Source organism: Sturnus vulgaris, chromosome 16 (genome assembly GCF_052056855.1).
Source record: "Sturnus vulgaris isolate bStuVul1 chromosome 16, bStuVul1.hap1, whole genome shotgun sequence".
Taxonomy (NCBI): Eukaryota; Metazoa; Chordata; class Aves; order Passeriformes; family Sturnidae; genus Sturnus; species Sturnus vulgaris.
Window position 1 is genome coordinate 4149894 of NC_142258.1, and position 18084 is coordinate 4167977.

Here is an 18084-nt window from a genome sequence, read left to right on the forward strand (position 1 = left end):
CCCAGAAATAAAAGTGTTCCCTTGTGATCTTTAGAGTTTGCCTCGGAATCTTCCCATTACCGTTATCTCCCAGGCCTTTGGGACTTCTGGCCCAAAAGCCAACGGTCAGGAAGCCGATGACTCCTCCACTTCTGAGGACTCTCCAGAAGACAACAAATTCTTCTTGCCTGATCAAGTTCGTCTCAAGAGAAGATTGAACCTAAAGGGGATCCAGGTGTGTCTGAAACTGAGGCTGGAATGACACAGAGCAGGGACTTTAAGAACTATCAGACATAACACATGTTGTCTCTGAAACTGCTGCAAAGATAAGAATAGATCTGTGTATGATAGTGAGCTGTCAGTTTTTGGCCTGTGGTGATTTGCATCTTGAGGAGCAGATCTAATCAGGTTTCATAGGCTGTTTTCTGTCCCTTCTTCCCATTTTCTGTTTTCTTCTCGCTTCTGTTGTTCATTCGCATTCTTGGAGCGTTGTCAATAAATTGATTCTTTGCCTCCTTAACATTAGTAGGAAAAAAAAATGACATAATGCCTGAGGTCCAGCACACACTGAAGGTGAAAAACAAAGCGTTGGTGGAAAAGCTCTCAGCAGCTGGAAGGAAAAATAGAAAGAAATGGACACAATCTAGAGCAAAATTAACTATTTAATTTAGAATTAAGTTATGGCAATTTCCTCACCCCTAACAGGAAGGAGTAGCATGAGTTGGGTTCATGCTTTCCCTGACTAGCATCATTCACGTGGCCATTATCTGATGCTGGACTCATGAACCATAAAAAAACCCCACAAAAATCTAACATTTGGGCTTTTGAGGTTCTCTTTCCTTTCATCTGTGTTTGAATTCTCCCTGCCCTTCATGACCTTTCTGAGCACTGACTGTCATTATTACTTATGGCAATAGAGCTGCATTTTTCACATTGCACACTCCAAAAGGATGCCTGTTGTATTAACAGCTGCCTCAAACCAGTCCCAAGGCACCCACTTCACCTTTTGTCTCTTTTTTTCCTCAGCAGAATCTAGAAATTGCAATGTATTTGGGCCAGACATTCAAAAGTAGTCAGATAGATCACCCTCCACCACTGCTGTGGTATTGACACACCTAGATATCTTCTAATTTTTGGGTCCTGTTGTTTAAAGGAGGACAAGTATATTACAACGTAACAGTGAAAAAAAGGTGGTAAAAATATCTAGTTTACGGTGTGTGGTAAATATTCTGCATTTGTGCTGATTTTTGTCCTCTTTCTTTTAGATAAGTCCAAGAGCTAAATCCCCTGTCAGCATGAACAAAACATCAGAGTTTCAAGGTCAGAAAGAGCACCCATGTCCTTTTTCCTTTTCCATTGCTTTGTCTCTTTCACTTAATCTCTCTAAGTTGTTTTAACAAATATGCCAACCAGGGAAATTCTTAACTAAGTCTAAGTCAGTAAAAAAAACAGTTTCTCTCACAGTTACAAATGTAATGATTTAAAGTAGTCAAATGTTCTACTTCACTGTCCTCTCTATCCAAAGATACCTCCCCAGGAACACGATGTGCATCCCATAGCTTACCTAAATTTTCTGTTTACTCAGTTTTCCGTTTAGGTTGCAAAAGTTGTAAAGTTATTTGTGTAGCATCTGTACTAAAAATCATTATACCATTCTCTTTTTGCTGTTGGAAAAATCATTCAAGCTGAAAAGGCCCTAATCTAGTGATTGTCTAATGAGTTCTTTTGTCCTTCAGCAAAAGGGAATTAATTTTAAATTTAAAGCATTGCAAAGGCTGGAGAGGGGGATTGACCCATGCTCCATCCAGCTGCCAAGTTACCAAATTTGTTGCTGTTACACTCATGTTTGAGCTACTCCTAATTCCTCTTGTTTCTGTAACAATATCCCTGAAACACCAAACACCATCAGAGGCAGCACTTCCTTCAGTAGCTGTGTGTGCCTCTGTTGGATAAAATATCCTGTGAAACACAGCTCCTGCTCCCAGGCATTCCATCTTAAACAGCAGCTTTGCTGTCAGGCAGTGTGCAACATTAGTACCAATCAAAGGTGCTGAGGAAGGGAAGGAGTCCACACTCACTCTGTGTTACCTGAGCTGCTGAGGGATCTCAGGCTTCTTGGTCCCTGCTGTAAATTTTTTATTGTAAAAAAGTATAATTCAATAAGCCAGCCTTGCAGATCGCCAGATTCAAGTGGTGAAATTAAAACATAAATTCATGAAACAATCCTTCTTTAATTTGTCAAATAGCATTCACAGATCTATTAAAACCATCCAGGACAGAGCTGAGAGACAAAGTGGGCAGGAATCTGTGCAGAGGGGTGGGAATTTCTGTGCTTTGCTGGGAACTGCTGGGGAAGGAATGGGAGCCAGGGCTGCAGGGCAGGAGCGTGCCCAGAGCCCCTGTCCAGTTCAAGTCCAGCCAAAATGGAAAGAGAACATAAGTGTAGTGGCACGTGTGTGAAAGGCTCTGCATTGGAAGTGCTCTGACATGCTTGTCCCTGGTGTTTTCTCTGTTGTTTCCCTTGTCCCTGTGAGTGCAGCAGTCAGAGCACAGGATGAAGATGGGGCTGAGGGCAGCACTGGCCGCACGGACACGAGCTCCTCTGTGTCCATCACCAACTCCATCAGCAGCTGTGAAGTCACCAAGATTGTAAGGATGCTCCTTGCCTGTCTGCAGCCGTCTTTCCTAATGTGGTTCAGAGCTTTCACAACTCAGTATTAGCACTTCCCCAGCATCCCAGCTGTGATCCCATTCAAGGCCCTTGTCAGAAGATCCCTTAATCCTTTTACCAGCATTTTGTTAGAACTATGTTATTAGCCTTTCCCAAAATCACAGAATTGGTTTATGTTTATTTAAAGATATTTCAGAAGTATTTATGACCTCTTGCTGTCTCCTTGTGCCATTTAACATTTACTGTTAGAAGAAAGAGATTTGCTTTAAAAGCTGCTTTGTAACTTATCTGAGAAAATTTTAAGGGTTTTTTTAGTTCTATAATGCCATTCCTGTCTATAAGTAATAGCAAGTGAGGAAAGGGGTGCAGATCACAGTTGGAAACTTCTGCATACCATAGTCAAACCATTTCTTCCCTGCTTGCTGTATCCCCATAATCTTCCAAGGTAGATATTCCATTATACATATGTGAGCACTGACACAGCAGGACAGGCAGATAGAGAGAGTGCTCTTGCCGAGTGTTAATAACAAAGAACAAAACATCTTTCTAGAACACCATGAAAAATGCTGCCCCCAGGAAATTAAAATTATACTCAAGAATAGCCAGGAAAGAACTTGCTGCCACTCGTAATAAGCTTAGCTGGGTTAGGAATATTTTTTGGAATATCTGTTGGATGTTTAGATGACTTATCCTGTCTTCCCTCTAGTGCAATTCAGGGTTTCGTTTCCAGTGCACTGGAAGATTAATTATTTAATATATGGAGATCAGTATTTTTCTTCCTCATTCCAACTATATATATATTTATTTAAGTACACATACTGCTTTTCATCCCCCTCCTCCTATTTCAGCTGTGCCACACATACACCACACATCAAGGGTAAAGTTACAATGGCTCAGTAAATCAGGCAGTTATGTGGTCACAGGAGAAGGTGCAGTGGCAGCACACAAGCTGTGCATTGTGCTAAAAACTGGGATATATGAGTGCTCTTGGGTTCTGCACAGCTAGAATCAACTTCTCTTCTTTTTCTGTGTGTGCTCCTCAGTGCAGAGTGCAGCCAGTGCAGAGCACCATTGTTAATGCTGCTGTGAGTTAGAAGTGAGAGCACATTTCAGCCAGATAACCTCTCTGACACCCCTTGGTTTCTCATTCCAAGCAAACCCTGCGAAATCGCAACGACAGCATCATGTCAACCACGCCTGAGCCTCCCGGGAACGATTCCATCGTGCGGCGCTGCAAAGAGGACACCCCTCACTGCAGGTGGGTCACACCTGGGGACACCTGCCCCAGCCTGCTGCCACCAGAACCAGGCAAAAACGGCTCTAGAGGTCCTCGTGTCTGCCTCTGCTTGAGGAGCCTCTCTAAGGCATAGGATTAACCTAAACTTCTGAAGGCTGCAGCTCTTCATCCCACATTCTGTCCAAACCACTCAGGAGTTCAGGACAGTTCAGCTGGGCTGAATGACACGGTGACAGCACTGCAGCACTGACTGTAAGGGACACAAACACCGACAGGGCTGAGATGACTCGGCACTGATGCTGTTGGAGAGTGCTCTCTCTGCCTTTGTACACTGATCCAGATTCAGGTTTTGCCCCTCATCTCCATGCTGCCCACGTGTCCCTGTTCTCTCCCCTTTCTCAAAGCCCCCCCTTTGCTCCCTGAGCTGCTGAAGTAGAGCCGAGCTGTTTGCTCGTCTGTGAGGAGTGGAGGGGAGAAGTGGAGAAGGGAGGTGATTTTTGTGAGTGTGTGCTTCTCAGCAGAGAAGGGAGGGGAGAGAGGCTTTGCCCTTGGCTTCACCTTCTGCTGCAGCTTCCACTTCTGTAGGGTCAAGGCCCGGTGGAGTTCCCCTGGCAGTGAAATCACATCAGCTGGTGAGTGGGAAGTTGGTGGCAGGAAGGAGAGAGACCTCTCCAGCCTCACAGTTCCCTAAAGGGCACTGACCCCTTTTCTAAAAGGCTTTTTGCAATGTGATACTCAGACATGCTGTGTTTGTGTGGTGTCAATAGCATCAGTGTCTGCATCAGAAATACCAGGAGACATACCAAATACATTCTCTAAAGGTACCAAGAAGGGCAAAAGAACAGAGCAGACCAATTTAGAAGAAAGCAATATATGTGGTTTAGATCTTTATTAGATCTGTTTTTAATATCTAATCTTTATTAAAACTTACTCAGATTTTTATGTTTTTCAAAACAATCTGATCTTGGGCAGACTGCCACTTCTGCCTCTTTCTCTCTGGACAGCTTTTCAAGACAGCTTTCCACTGAGGGCATCCTCAGCTGGTTCTTCCACATAATTTTCTAGGCTGCTGAGGATTTAAGCAGTGTTTATTTTAGTCTCCCTTAGCTTCTCCTTCATTGTCCTCCAAGTCCCTTTTTAAAGTGTGTTGTATCAATTCAAGATGGAGAAAAGGGTTTTTTTTATTAATGGTTTGAATGTTTTGTGCTTCAGGTGCTTGAGAAACCTTTGGCATGCCTGAACTTTTCAATATTTGCAGTGTATTACAGAACACAGTAGAGATTACATGGAGATTATTCACCTTGTGGACTTATTTCACTGTAACTCTGACTGTATTCTGTTCCGTGTGTTAAGGCATTGGAAGACTGAGTGGCACTGAAATCTGAATTTTTCCCTCGTTTTAGATATTCTTCATGTGGAAAGAAAAGGTACCCTGGAACAAGAATGAATATGGGCTTACTTTGTTGAGCTGATAATCACTAAAGTCAAGTATCTCAAGAGCCTGCCCAAAAGTTCACTGTAGTTTATAACTTTATAATTAGCATGATAAATTTTTGGAACTTATTTATGAACATAATCCAGAATAATTGCTGTTTGCAAGCCAAGTTGCAGGTTTCACAGTTCATCTCTTCTTAATTTGTGTGGAAAAAAAAAGGTGAGATCATCATTTAATATGGGAAAAGGTACATTATTTCCCTGCTTATGCATGGTGTAAAAATAGCTGATTCTCTGCAGCCTGGCTGCAAAAATTCACCCTTCAGCTGAAGCCAAATATGAGGAATATCAGCTCCACAGGAGACCTACAAATCATTTTGAATGGGAAAAACAACAAGCTGTTATTTAAACAGCTTTGCAACCAAAGGACATGGTTTAATGAAGTCCTTCTAGTGAACCTGACAGATCACTCACTTGGCTGGACAGCCCCAATATCCCTATAAGAGCAAAATTTCAGTGAATTTAGAGTGGTTTTAAGGCCAGCCAACCTAGTCCCCTTTGCAGGAATGGCTGTGTCCCTGGGAGCTGGGCTGGACCAGAGCTGTGGCAGCTCCTGTGCAAAAGCCTGGAGCACTTTGCCATTCTGTACTGCAGGTACCTGAGTAGCCATGGGAGGTACCCTGAAACTGCTATAAAATGCTTCAAGTACTTTAAATCAAGCAGATAAATGACTCCTTTTCTGCTTCACCTCAGTAACTTCCCTTGCATTCACTCTGTCCATCAGTGAACTTCTGGCTTTTTGCTCTGTTGTGGAAAACCCCCATGGTGCAGTGCATGCACAGCAGGCTGGTGCAGCCCTTATCTCCGTGCTGAACAAACTATGGTGTGAGTCACACACCAGACCATCACTCAGCAGCTTCCTTTTGTCCTCAGCAAAATCTTCATTCCCCACTGCTGTTGGCAGTTCTTCCTTCTGAACTTTCTTGCTGCTTCACATGCTTCCCATGCTGGCTGACACATGTTGTTTTCTACTCTTTTCTGTATCTTCCCTGGACCCTCAAGGATGTTACTTTCTTATTTTTTTACAGCTGCACCATTACCTGATGCAACACCTCCAACATCTTCCTTTTTCACAGAAGAAGTTCCTCCTTCAAAACTTAATGAAATCTACTGAAGCTGGAAATCTGCTGAAAGCTTGAAAATATTCAGCTTTCTTTCTCTTCCATTATCTTATACTTTGTTTTTAATTCCAGCCTGGTTGAAGAGGACAATGACAGCTTTGGATGTGATGCTTTGGAGCTTGATGGTAAGCAAGAGGATATCATGTATAATTGAATTATGAGCTAATATGTGATTAGCTCCCCAGCTGATCACAGAGACTGTCAGATGACCAACCCTGCTCTAAGTGAATGGGGACACAGCCTGTGAGTAAATCAAGAAAACAGAGTCAGCCAGTGGTGAGAAGGGGAAGGAAGTCATTCCTGAAAAACTAAGTAGGAAAAGGGACAGTTTTGTTACCATGAGGGTGGTCAAACACTGGGACAGGGCTGTCCAGAGAGTTTTAGTCAATCTCTTCATCCTTGGAGATATCAAAATCCAGCTGGACAAAGTCCTGAGCAATCTCCTTCAGCTGCCTCTGCACTGACCTCTGACTAGACAGTCTCCAGAGGTCCCTTCCCACTTTCTGTTCTGTGAGAGTGGCATTCCTTGTGCCATGTCCTGTGGATATGAGTCATACCTCTGCATGAAGAATTTCCTACTTCAGCTTTGGCTGAGATCAATCAAAATTCATTTTTCCCTTTTTCATCTTTGTCACTTTATCTAGGACTCATTATCATTCTTGTTACTCTTTCCAGATGACAGTCACGACAGGCATTCACATGGAGCTCCTTCAGTGCACTCTTCCTCCTCTTCTCATCAGTCAGAAGGCCTGGATGCCTATGAGCTTGAGCATGTCAACTCCATATTTAGAAAGTTCTCTCTGGAAAGGTATTTGAGATGCCAGTTTACTTACCTGAGAGGCTGAGAGGAAAGCGTGCTGTGGTAGAAAGTCTCTATTTATTTATTAGTTGCTGAAGTTATAACAGCAGGAGTGATTATGGTGGCAGCAGTATAACATTTCCTTGGAGCCCTTTCATGTCCTGTAAATCCGTGAAGGTCATCCTAAAAATTCAAAAACTTCAAGGCAGACAAAATCTTCTAAAAACTTCAATTTCTCCTTGTGATCTTGCTATCTTGCTGCAAGAGCTTGCTGAGCAGAGAACTGTTATACACTGAGTTTTCAGAGATGCACTGGGAGCAATCCAGATGCTCTTCTCCAGAACTTGTGCAGTAACGAGGAGAATTTCTTTTAGAGTCCTTAGATCCTAGTGCTTGATAATGCTATAAATTTATTTGCATATCTCTCATTTCTCATGCATGCATTTAACTCAGAGTGAGATAACCAACTGTCCCTTCCTGTCCTGGACACAGACCCTTCCGTCCCTCTGTCACGTCCGTGGGCCGCGTCAGGAGCTCGTGTCACACGATCCAGCGCGTGACGCTCAACGGGGACAGCCTCAACTCAGAGATCACCCTGCTTGGGGGCAATGACAAAGGCAGCTTCGTCAGCTCTGTCAAGACAGGCTCCCCTGCAGAGAAAGCTGGCCTTCGGGAGGGACACCAGATCCTCCTGGTGAGCATGAAATCCTCACCGAGCGGCACTGGGTGTCTGCCCACCCACCCGTGCCATCCCTGCCATCCCATGAGCTCAAGTTCAACAGAGCTTCTGCCACGTTTCTCTTTGCTTAGTTTTCCCTCCATTGCCAGTGTTCCCAAACCATTTTCCTGTTAAAATGCCTCCAAGGGGAAAAAACACTCCCCACAATTTATGTTCCTGCACTTCTTACTCCCAAGGAAGGCTGGGATTGTCCAAATGCTGCAGTTCTGTTGACTGCTAGCATTCCTAATTTGAGAGAAAAAGAATTATATAATTAGGACATAATCTACATCCTGATAACAAAGTGTCTGCATTGTTTAATAACAAAAAGATCATGGCACTTTTAAAAAATGGTTTAATTGACTCAGAGATTGAACCTGCACTGGAGAGTAATATTTCTTTCATATCTAGTTGGAGGGCTGCATTAAAGGGGAAAATCAGAGTGTTCCTTTGGATACTTGCACAAAGGAAGAAGTTCACTGGACAATTCAGAGGTGCAGTGGTCCAGTAACACTCCAGTATAAATCAAATCATGAAGGTAAGACCAAAAGTATTTCTTATCTCAAGTAATCCCAGGCCTTTTATAGCAACTTATCTGGAAGAGAGTGACAGGACCAGCATATCCTTTATATTGGGATAAATCTGGAGCATGCCACTGCTGTTAATTACAGCTCCTTTGTGGAACTACTTCAGCTTTTAGCCTGGTGTCTGAGAAAAAAAAACCAACCATGTGCTTGTCAACAGGATTCTGAAAAATTCACATGGTGGTCAATAGCAACATGACTCATGAAACATGTTCAAGCTTATTTTTAAGTACAGTTTTCTGCAATACAATGTGGCAAGCTGAATGATCTTTATTCAGCTGGTCGATTTAGCATTTACCTGATGGAGTTGCCCTGTTTATTACCTTTGTGCTTTATCTTATCTTTAACAGCTGGGGTTCATGTGTTGCAAACAGAATTTGATCTTAATGTTCAGGTTCTATAATGGTAATTTCAGGTTATGGATCAAAAATTACATTCTTTACTCGTGTGTATAAATGGGCATTCATGTTTTTATGCTGGTTAGAGAATTTCAGCTGCATAGATCATGCAGGAAGTGATGCCTTTGATTTACTTTGATGTTTTCAATGGTAAGAAAGACTATTGCAATTTTTTGAGCATCACTTAACTGCAGATAAAGCATGTTATAGATTCTGGGAGTGCCAATTAGAGCTAATAATAAGGGGAATAGCTTGTCATTAAAATTGCTGGCAGAACTCACACGGTACTTAGAGGGCAGAGCTATAGCTGTGTCTGTGTCTTTGCTGAGAAGTTCTCTGTTCCACAGGTCATGTGGGGAGTACTGAGAATGGAATTACCTAAAAGTAGCATTAAAATGAGAATATTCCCACAGAGCTGACAGCAGCAGCATGGGCTGTCCCTGGGTCAGTGTCTCTGAGGTGCAGGCCCATGATTTTGCTGGAACCACTGCAAGCAGCACCCTGGAAGTACAAACTTGTCTCAGAGGAGCCTGAGGAGTTCATGCTGTGGCTTCTCCCCGAGGGAATGCAGCACAGCAGAGTGTGACATCCTCACCCTTTCCCTCCGTGCTGCAGGGTACCGCAAGCTGCTGTCGGAGCTGGAGGAGGGGCTCATCACCTCGGGGGACTCATTTCACATCCGCCTCAACCTCAACATCTCCAGCCAGCTGGACTGCTGCTCCCTGTCGGTGAAATGTGATGAGATCGTCCACATTCTCGACACCATGTACCAGGGCAGGTGTGAGTGGCTCTGTGCCAGGGTGGATCCTTTCACTGACAGGGACCTGGAGATGGGAACCATTCCCAGCTACAGCAGGTGAGAGAGACACTGAGTGACCATTACTGAGAGCAGGGATCCAGAAACAGGGAACCTAATTGCTGCTGTAAGGAAAGAGGTGTCTATGTCTTAAATTTTGAGATAAGGTCTGATGTTAAAGTGTAGTATGGGCTATAAAACTTATGAATGGGGATTCCAGATGTTACCTTAAAAAAATGAAGTGGGAGGCTCAAAAAGTATCATATGCAAATATTCCATGGATATTCTTTAATCCTTAACTGCACTGCAGTTCTTCATATTGTTTTGTTCCTGCCTTTACTGCATGGTTCAGTCAGTCCTCACTGCTATTTCTCTTTAATCTTTTCTATTGGCACAGACCTATTGCAATCCAGCTTTCTTGTGAGTGGTTTCAAAAATATCTTGATCTGTGTGATTTCATCCTTTCTTTCAGAGCCCAGCAACTCCTTTTGGTGAAGCTGCAGAGGTTGATGCACAGAGGAAGCAAAGATGAGACAGAAAACTCCTACAACACCCTTCGGGCACTGCGGGTTAGTATCTACAAACAAACACCTCACACTCCCCTGCTACTGGTTTTCATTTTTCATTTTTCATCATCATTTTACAGAAATTCCTGTTTACACTCTCTGTAGGTTTTGATTGTGTCAGGCAATGGGCACCTTCTGTTTGCTTTAAATAATATTGTCCCTGGGAATGAACCCAGCTCTGGCTCGCTATTAACCCTTCCAGCTAGGAGGGACTACACTTCAAAAGTCCAAACTCTGTTCTGTATTTTAGTTTCCCTTCTCATGCTTCTCTGTCTGTAAACATTTAATGCATCTTCATGTACACATGAGGAAGAAGCTGTGTCCTTGCAGTTAATAATCAGAATTATTTCTCTCCTATTTTGAATAAGCTTCTTAACCACAGAGTCTGTTGTCCCACTTTAAAAGACCCATCTCTTCCAGCCTGGATGATGTGGAGGGCATTTGGATTATCAGGCCTTTGCACACAACAGCCTTTCTCAGTAAAAATTCCATTTTTACATAATTAAAATTGCCTTCTTGGTGTATTAGTTACCATAAGTTATTTTTAGAATTTGGGAGACATTCATGCTTCTAAGTTTTGCAGAGACAGTGCTTGTGCTTGATTTCAGTCAAGGTTAAGTGTCACACATTCCTTCTGTGCTCTCAGCCCCACTGATCAAAGGGACAGAGATCACTGGCACAGGTGCTTGTGAAAGCAAAAGCTGTGCATGCTCTTTCTTGGTGCAGAAATTATCTCTTTCTTAGATGTGGAGAACAGTCTGTGAACACAGGAATGTGAAGAGCAGTGAAAAAGCAGTGTTTGTCAGCACAGGCCATGCTCTGTCCACTTTTTAGAGCATTTGGGATAGGTATCAATCACTATCCCTTCTATTGGAAATATAAAATATCTGGTTTGGCTTCTTTTGTTTCTTGAATGTTATGACTTAAAAAATTACAAAAGAAGAGTGGGGGGAAGAAAAACTTTATTTTTGTTATTTTTTGGTAGAATACATTGCAGCCAGAGGAGCCTGCTCTGCAGAATGACCCAAAAACCAGCCCTCGCCTATCCAGAGCAAGCTTTCTTTTGGGCCAGATTTTACAGGTAATAAAATTCAAATCCTCAGGGCAATGTCTGAAATAATGGATCTGAACAGTAGATATTCACAGGCTATCCTAATTCACACAGAAATCCCAGCTCAGGTCTAGAGGTTGTATCGGACTTTATTCCTATCAAAAAGAGATGTAATGCATGAAGGAGGAGGATGGGTTGTGTTTTCTGTTGTGATGTGGGGTGTTTGTTTTTAAGAGCACAGCTTCCATTACTTATGTGCCTTGAGGAATCCCACACATATGCCATCAGAGGCTGAAATGTGCTTTGTTTGTACCATAAGGATAAATCCAATGGGCTAGATCAAATCTCCAAGTCTCTAAGATAGGGCTCCATGAGAAAATCGTCCTTTAATTGTGGGCCAGTGACTCTGAGCGTGACAGAGACTGTGGGGTGAAAGATAAAGCCTTGTGAAGGAAGGTGGTTGGGAAAGGTTAGCAAACACAGGAGGAGGAGTTAATGTTTGGATAGAGGAATAGGCAGGTGGATGAGGAAGGAAAGCATGAAGCCTATTTCTCCTGTAAAATGACTGTAAAAAGATGCCATTTGGGAGTTTTTAAGTCTCTCTGTAGAGCAAAGAAGAGGCAGTTTGGGTATAGCCTGTGATACATTTATGCACATAGTCTGGGTATGATGTACACATCAGTGCTTGGGAGCTTTGTGAAGTGAAAACATGCCTCTTAAGAGCAGAGAACAAAACAACAAATCCCAAAGGGATTAACACAGGCTGTGAAACAGATCTATGATATTTAAAGAGTCTTAGAATTCAGTTCACAGATCCATAGAATCCTGTTTTTGACAGACACAAGTGATTCAGATCTCGTAGGTAACAAGTGTTGGCTGATGAATACACGGGAGGGTAAATAATGCAAGAAATGAGGCTCAAAACTCTATTTTTTTTGTTCACCTTTTTAGTTTGTCAGTAGGTCTGAGAACAAATACAAGCGAATGAACAGCAACGAGCGGGTCCGCATTGTCACAGGCTGGCCCTCGGGCCTGGCACTCAGCTCATCTGAAGGGAAGAAGCAGCTGCCTGATAAACTGGAAGGTACAAATCTAAAATAGCCTTTACACACAGAGCACTTGCATTTGTCTTGTATTTGTGTTCCACTCTGCAAAACTTCAACAGCAATTGTGACCAAAACTGAATTTGCTAGGAATGCTTGGGGCACTAAGCTTTCACAGGCAGCTTTAGGACCCTGAATTGTCCTGTTTGGCTGGCAGATCTTTGTAGGTATTTTCTTGCCTTTTGCTCCAAAACATTTGACTCGGAATAAGTCAAGCTAACAAGCAGAGAGTCCACGAGCAAATGCTGTGTTGAAGAGGTTAAGAAATAATCTTTTGAAAGCAAGAGGCAGTTGAATTATTTAGTATTATGTTGGACATCATAGTGCTGTGAGTATAGTAAAGACAACCCTAGCAAAAGGGAAGGAGGACCAGTGTGACTAACCATGTCATTTCTGGTTCGTGTGTGTCTCCTTTTTTTCTCCAAATATTGATGGAGAGGAACCCAGGAGATAAATGTCTTGTTCTTTGCTCAGATTTGGATTCCGAGAGTGAGCTGGATAAGAAGCTCAGTCTGATCCCTTATAGCTTGGTGAGACCCATCCACTGCGAGCGCAGGCGCCCCGTGCTCTTCACCCCCACCATGCTGGCCAAGCCCTTGGTGCAGAAGCTTCTCAACTCTGGAGGTGCCCTGGAATTCAACATATGCAAGCCAGGTAATGGGATAAGAGAGGGCCATGACTGCCAGCCCTCAGTGTTGGAAATATGAACATCTATATGCGTGCACACGTAGGGGAATGCACATGTGAGAGTTGCTTGAGGTACTTCAAGTCACATCAGAGTGATGTGTAGCTGTAAATCCTGCTTTTTGTGACTATCTGGGATATTTGAATGTTTTTGAGACAGCCAGTACACATGGTTATGAGATTCAGTGTCTATAAATATTATCCATGTGTATGCTGTGTGGTTGCTAGGCTGCCCCTCAGAGACTGAAATGCTGTGAGTGCTCTTTCTGTTTGCATACTGTTTGCATACTGCATATCTAGGCAATGTGAAATTTTGATTAATTTGTTTCTAGTATTTGCTATTATGAGGAATATCTTCCCTAGAGCGACTTTAGGTTTCTGTCTCATCCAAGCTGTGAAGATTGTGCATTTGATCTACTGGAAAGACTGATTTTCTTCCATGCTAAGTATTTACTATTAAAGCAGTACGCAGTGCCGTGATGGCTGCAGGGCAGGATTGTATACAACCCAGCATTAAACAGAGCTGACGTTTCATTTTTACACTAATATTGAATACCCACAGCATAGTATGCAGCCTTACAGTCATCGAGACAGAGAAACTGAGAAGTTAAGTATTATAATAAATATCCCCTGTCTTGCAACATAAAACAAAAGCTTTGATGTAGAGCTGCAATTCACAAGGGGGTCGGTATCATACATTGCAACCTAAGCCAAATTTTTTTGAAACTTTAAACACAAATGTTGGAACACTAAATCCTTATTTTAGGATCCTGTGCTGAAGAGACCACCTTTTTTTAGCACTTCTCAGCATCTGCCATCCCCGAACTGTTACTATATAACATTAGGTGCTGGAATTGTATTTACTGTTTTAATTTAATACCTTCATAGTGTTGTAGTAATTGCCCAAGGACTCATTGGTGCAGGATATAGCTGAGATGCTCAGATGTGATCAGATTAGGCTTTAATTGAATTCAATGGAAGAAATGAGGCAGCTGTTAAGACAATTCATTGCTCATCCTCCTTCCCTGAACCATCCTTACATCCCATGTGAAGTACTACTGGATACTTTTCTAGGTGTTCTGCTGCTGTAAATTTGATTCTGTCCCCATCCACATCTCTTCCTAGATATTGTAACAAAGGAAGAGTTCTTAAAGAAGCAAAGGACAGAGACTGTCATCTTCAGCAGAGAAAAGAATCTGAACACATACGAATGCATTGTACCTGCCAACATCGAGGCTGTTGCTGCCAAGGTGCTCACAGTGCTCTGTGTCCTCTGGGCTCTCTGTGAACCCCTCTGCAAAGTCCTGCATAACAGACTGACCAATTTACAGTTGCACGTTCTCTCTCCTGCCCTCCTTCAATCTCGGATTTTTATTTATTCTCCCGAATGGTTTTCATTTGTGCTCTTACTTTTCCTTTTCTTTCCCGTCCTCTGCCATATGCTTTTATATTCTCCCTCATTCCCTGTGATGACCCACATAGATGCAGTTTTATATCCTTTCATGTTCTGTGCTCCATCCTTTATTCATTTCCTTTTCATATCATAAGTATATATGAATACACGAGAGAGTAAGAGATACAAGGACCTAGACAAAGGAAAGAGAAGCCTGAAACCCAGACACAGGTGTACAAAACAAAGACAACAATGCCCGAGACAGAGATCTTATGTCAAGTAGGGTAGATTTGATGCACAGCATGGAAAAAAAGGAAAATTAAAGTGATGGTTTTTTGTCTCACAAGTAGGTGCAGTAGATGTTCTTTCTAACAAAAAGCAAGTCTCTGTGTTTGTGTCTATATGTAAAACTGGTATTTTATCCTACTTTTCATCTTTAGAGCAATCTATTTCCATTTCAAACCTTTTTAGAAAGCTGTTAAGCTCAACTGTTATTTGACTGACTAGTTTTAAACCAGTAGGAGGAGCTGGACTTTAAATGTCTATTTGATTAAAAGGTTTTAAATCAGTACAATGGTAAATAGAGAGCTTTCCAAATGACCCCATAAGGGATAGATATCATTATCTTGAGATTCCACAGCAGTAAATTTTCCTTTGTGACACTGTTATGACTTTGTTTTTAGAACAAGCATTGTCTCCTGGAAGCTGGAATAAGCTGCACGAAGGATTTAATCAAAGCCAAGATATATCCTATTGTTCTCTTTATAAGAGTCTCAGAGAAAAACATTAAGAGGTTCAGGTAACATGTCAAATCTTTTGCATATTTGATGTTCTGTCTTATTCTTGAGTCCAATTATGTTCTCACTGAGAGAAATAAAGAACCTCATCCCTCTCCATCTGGTACTTCTATGTGCACTATTTCCTCCCATGACTCCTCCTTGAAATCTTACAACCAGAGAAAGCAGGAATTCCCCAAATCTGGCACTCTTTCACTGTCACTAGTGGCAATGAGCATTGTGGGAGGATGAGACCGAAGAAAATGTGGTTTTCTCCATGCTCAGCACTCCCACAGCATTTCTGAAGGTAATGCAGGCTGAAAGAGGAGAGCTCGTAAACACTTGCACTCTCCCTCCATTCAATCCTCTTAAATTGTTTCCCCATAGCAAATATTTCTCCTTGGGGGCAGCATGGAGGTAAGGGGATGGTAGACCTGGAGTAGCTGCATTCCTCACTGCTTTTATTGCTTGTAAGTAGTGAGGAGAAAATAAATTCTTGATGGGACAGCTGGGACTACAGGATTAACTGAAGATGCAAGACATTTATTTTTGGTCTGCTCATTTGATACAGGAAACTGCTGCCGAAGCCGGAGACTGAGGATGAGTTTTTACGGATGTGCCGCCTGAAGGAGAAAGAGCTGGAAGCTCTGCCTTGCCTTTATGCCTCAGTGGAGGCAGAGGCGTGGAGCAGCATTGAGGATCTGATCCGTACAATAAAAGACAGGATCGGGGAAGAGCAGAGGAAAACCATCTGGATAGATGAAGATCAGCTATAAAAAGCCCTAAGTACCACGGAGCTCTTTGGTGAGGAAAGGACGCATCCAGGTGGAGCAGGGGTTCACAGAATTCTCTGGTTGGTGCCCAGAGCTCACTCCTGTTCCACCCTTGCTGGCTGGGCACTTCCTGCTGGCAGGATGCATGTCTGGAATGGGACTGGAGCTGTGTTCAAGAGCCAGAGTCTCAGATGCTGGAATCCAGGCTGTGGGGCCACCACCACAATTTCTGATCCACTGGCATTTCATAAGAGACAGCATCTGTTTAACACGTATGAGGACAAAGATCTTGAGAGGGAGCTTGGGGTAATTTATTATGTTCCAAATATGGATCTCTTGTCTCATTGAAAACTTCTGATGAGACCAAATAAGTGGAATCTGAAAGGGGTAAGGCATGGGGATTGGGCTTCAGGATATGGAATTGAGATGTGCCCCACACCCCTTTGAGGTGAGATTCTGAACATACCCAGCTGAGGAAGCTGAAGGCTGGTTGGGAGTAGCAGCAGCACAACTGCTGATGGCCAGAGCAGCTCTGTAGCCCTGTTTCTCCCTAATCAAAAGGAAAGAAAATAGCTATTCCTCCTGGCCTTAACTAAATTGAAAATTTTCTCTTTCTTTTGAAACCCCAGTTTTATTTAACAATTTTGCAGGTTTCCTTTGTAGTCCAGGAAAACAGACTTCACTGTCCCAGTGGCACATCAGATCTTTCCATATCTTCCAACGTTTCATTTAGTTTATCCCTGCCTCTGCATCGTATTCATTTGTACATCTCTCAGTTTTTAACATTTTTTTAGTCATGGAAAATACCACAGTGCCTTCTTCGGACAACAGGTTTCTCTGTTTCTTCACTGAAATATTTCTCTACAACATCATTGCCAGCCAACGTGCCTGCTCTCGACAGGAAGGACTATTCTGAGAAGAAGAGAATTTCATAAGCCAGTAATTGCTGTGAACCACTCAGTCCTTGACCAGTGTGCTGTGACTGACAGCAAGGAGACCTGCAGGCACCACGCTGTGCTGTGGCCAAGTGGGATAATGCTTCCAGAAGTGTGTGTAGGGCTGAGGAGACCATGTCCCATTTTCAAAAGCACTTAAGTCCTCAGAGAGTTTAAGTTTCACTGCTCACGAGTGCGACTTAGACTCCTAAATCTCTTCAGTCTTTGAAACCTTTCCTTTCGACATTAGATGCTGTACTGAGATTGCCAAATTGATCCAATAAAACTGACCTGATAATAATGACTCGTGCAATTGCTGATCTGAAATGCAATAAAAATTGACCTACAGATGAAGAATGGTCCATCCCATTGTCCTTAGATCCTTCATTCCTTGCCATATCCCTCCCTTTTAAGATGCATTTAATAACAAATTTCCTTTCCTTCTGCGTTCATCCCCAGCCCCCCATCTTGGTGCTGTGGGCTGATGTACAGCAGCAGGCAATAAAAAAACAATCAAAATCTAAACAAAACATCTGGGCTGGTTGCCTTCACTAGATTAGCTGCTCCCTTGTCTTTGCAACAAACTTCTGCTGTGGGTGTCTCTCAGGTGGACTGGGTCAGCTCGTGTTGGCTTGTGGGATTGTGCTTTTCTTTTATGCTTTTTTTTCTTTTATGCTCTTCTCTTTAATGCACATCATTTTTTAACTAATGGAATCTTCGAGAAGTAATTTATGTCACTTTACATCTAATTGCTGCTGCTGTGTTTCTCAAGTTATTAATGTTTGAAAGAATGTTCATAGCTAGCCCTTCTCAGAGAATAGCTCTTTACCTGCCCAGTGCCATCTGCTTGGACTGTGCAGGCAGGGGGATACTTCCATGTGCAATCTCTTTACAGAAAGGACAGGCTGCACACACAATTTGCAACTCCCTCCAGGGCAAAGAATAACAACCAGCTGGGGTATATATAGAACAAATTGGATGATTCTTCAGAGATCCTCTGTAGCTC

At 42.7% G+C, this 18084-nt stretch overlaps 1 protein-coding gene across 3 annotated transcripts in view; it reads left to right on the forward strand.

The window, feature by feature from the left end:
* The window catches only part of CARD11 (caspase recruitment domain family member 11), a 50404-nt gene extending 32962 nt beyond the window's left edge, over window positions 1-17442 (forward strand). For all 3 annotated transcript variants that reach the window (XM_014870470.2, XM_014870461.2, XM_014870489.2), the window contains 16 exons: window positions 35-214; window positions 1245-1299; window positions 2519-2628; window positions 3805-3908; window positions 6575-6627; window positions 7178-7310; window positions 7794-7995; window positions 8431-8557; window positions 9617-9857; window positions 10270-10366; window positions 11349-11444; window positions 12366-12498; window positions 12992-13171; window positions 14327-14451; window positions 15278-15393; window positions 15942-17442. In XM_014870470.2, the coding sequence (XP_014725956.1) occupies window positions 35-214; window positions 1245-1299; window positions 2519-2628; window positions 3805-3908; window positions 6575-6627; window positions 7178-7310; window positions 7794-7995; window positions 8431-8557; window positions 9617-9857; window positions 10270-10366; window positions 11349-11444; window positions 12366-12498; window positions 12992-13171; window positions 14327-14451; window positions 15278-15393; window positions 15942-16146 (2157 nt within the window). In that variant the 3' untranslated portion in view covers window positions 16147-17442. The remainder of the gene's footprint in view (window positions 1-34; window positions 215-1244; window positions 1300-2518; window positions 2629-3804; window positions 3909-6574; window positions 6628-7177; window positions 7311-7793; window positions 7996-8430; window positions 8558-9616; window positions 9858-10269; window positions 10367-11348; window positions 11445-12365; window positions 12499-12991; window positions 13172-14326; window positions 14452-15277; window positions 15394-15941) is intronic.
* The last annotated feature ends 642 nt before the right edge of the window (window positions 17443-18084 follow it).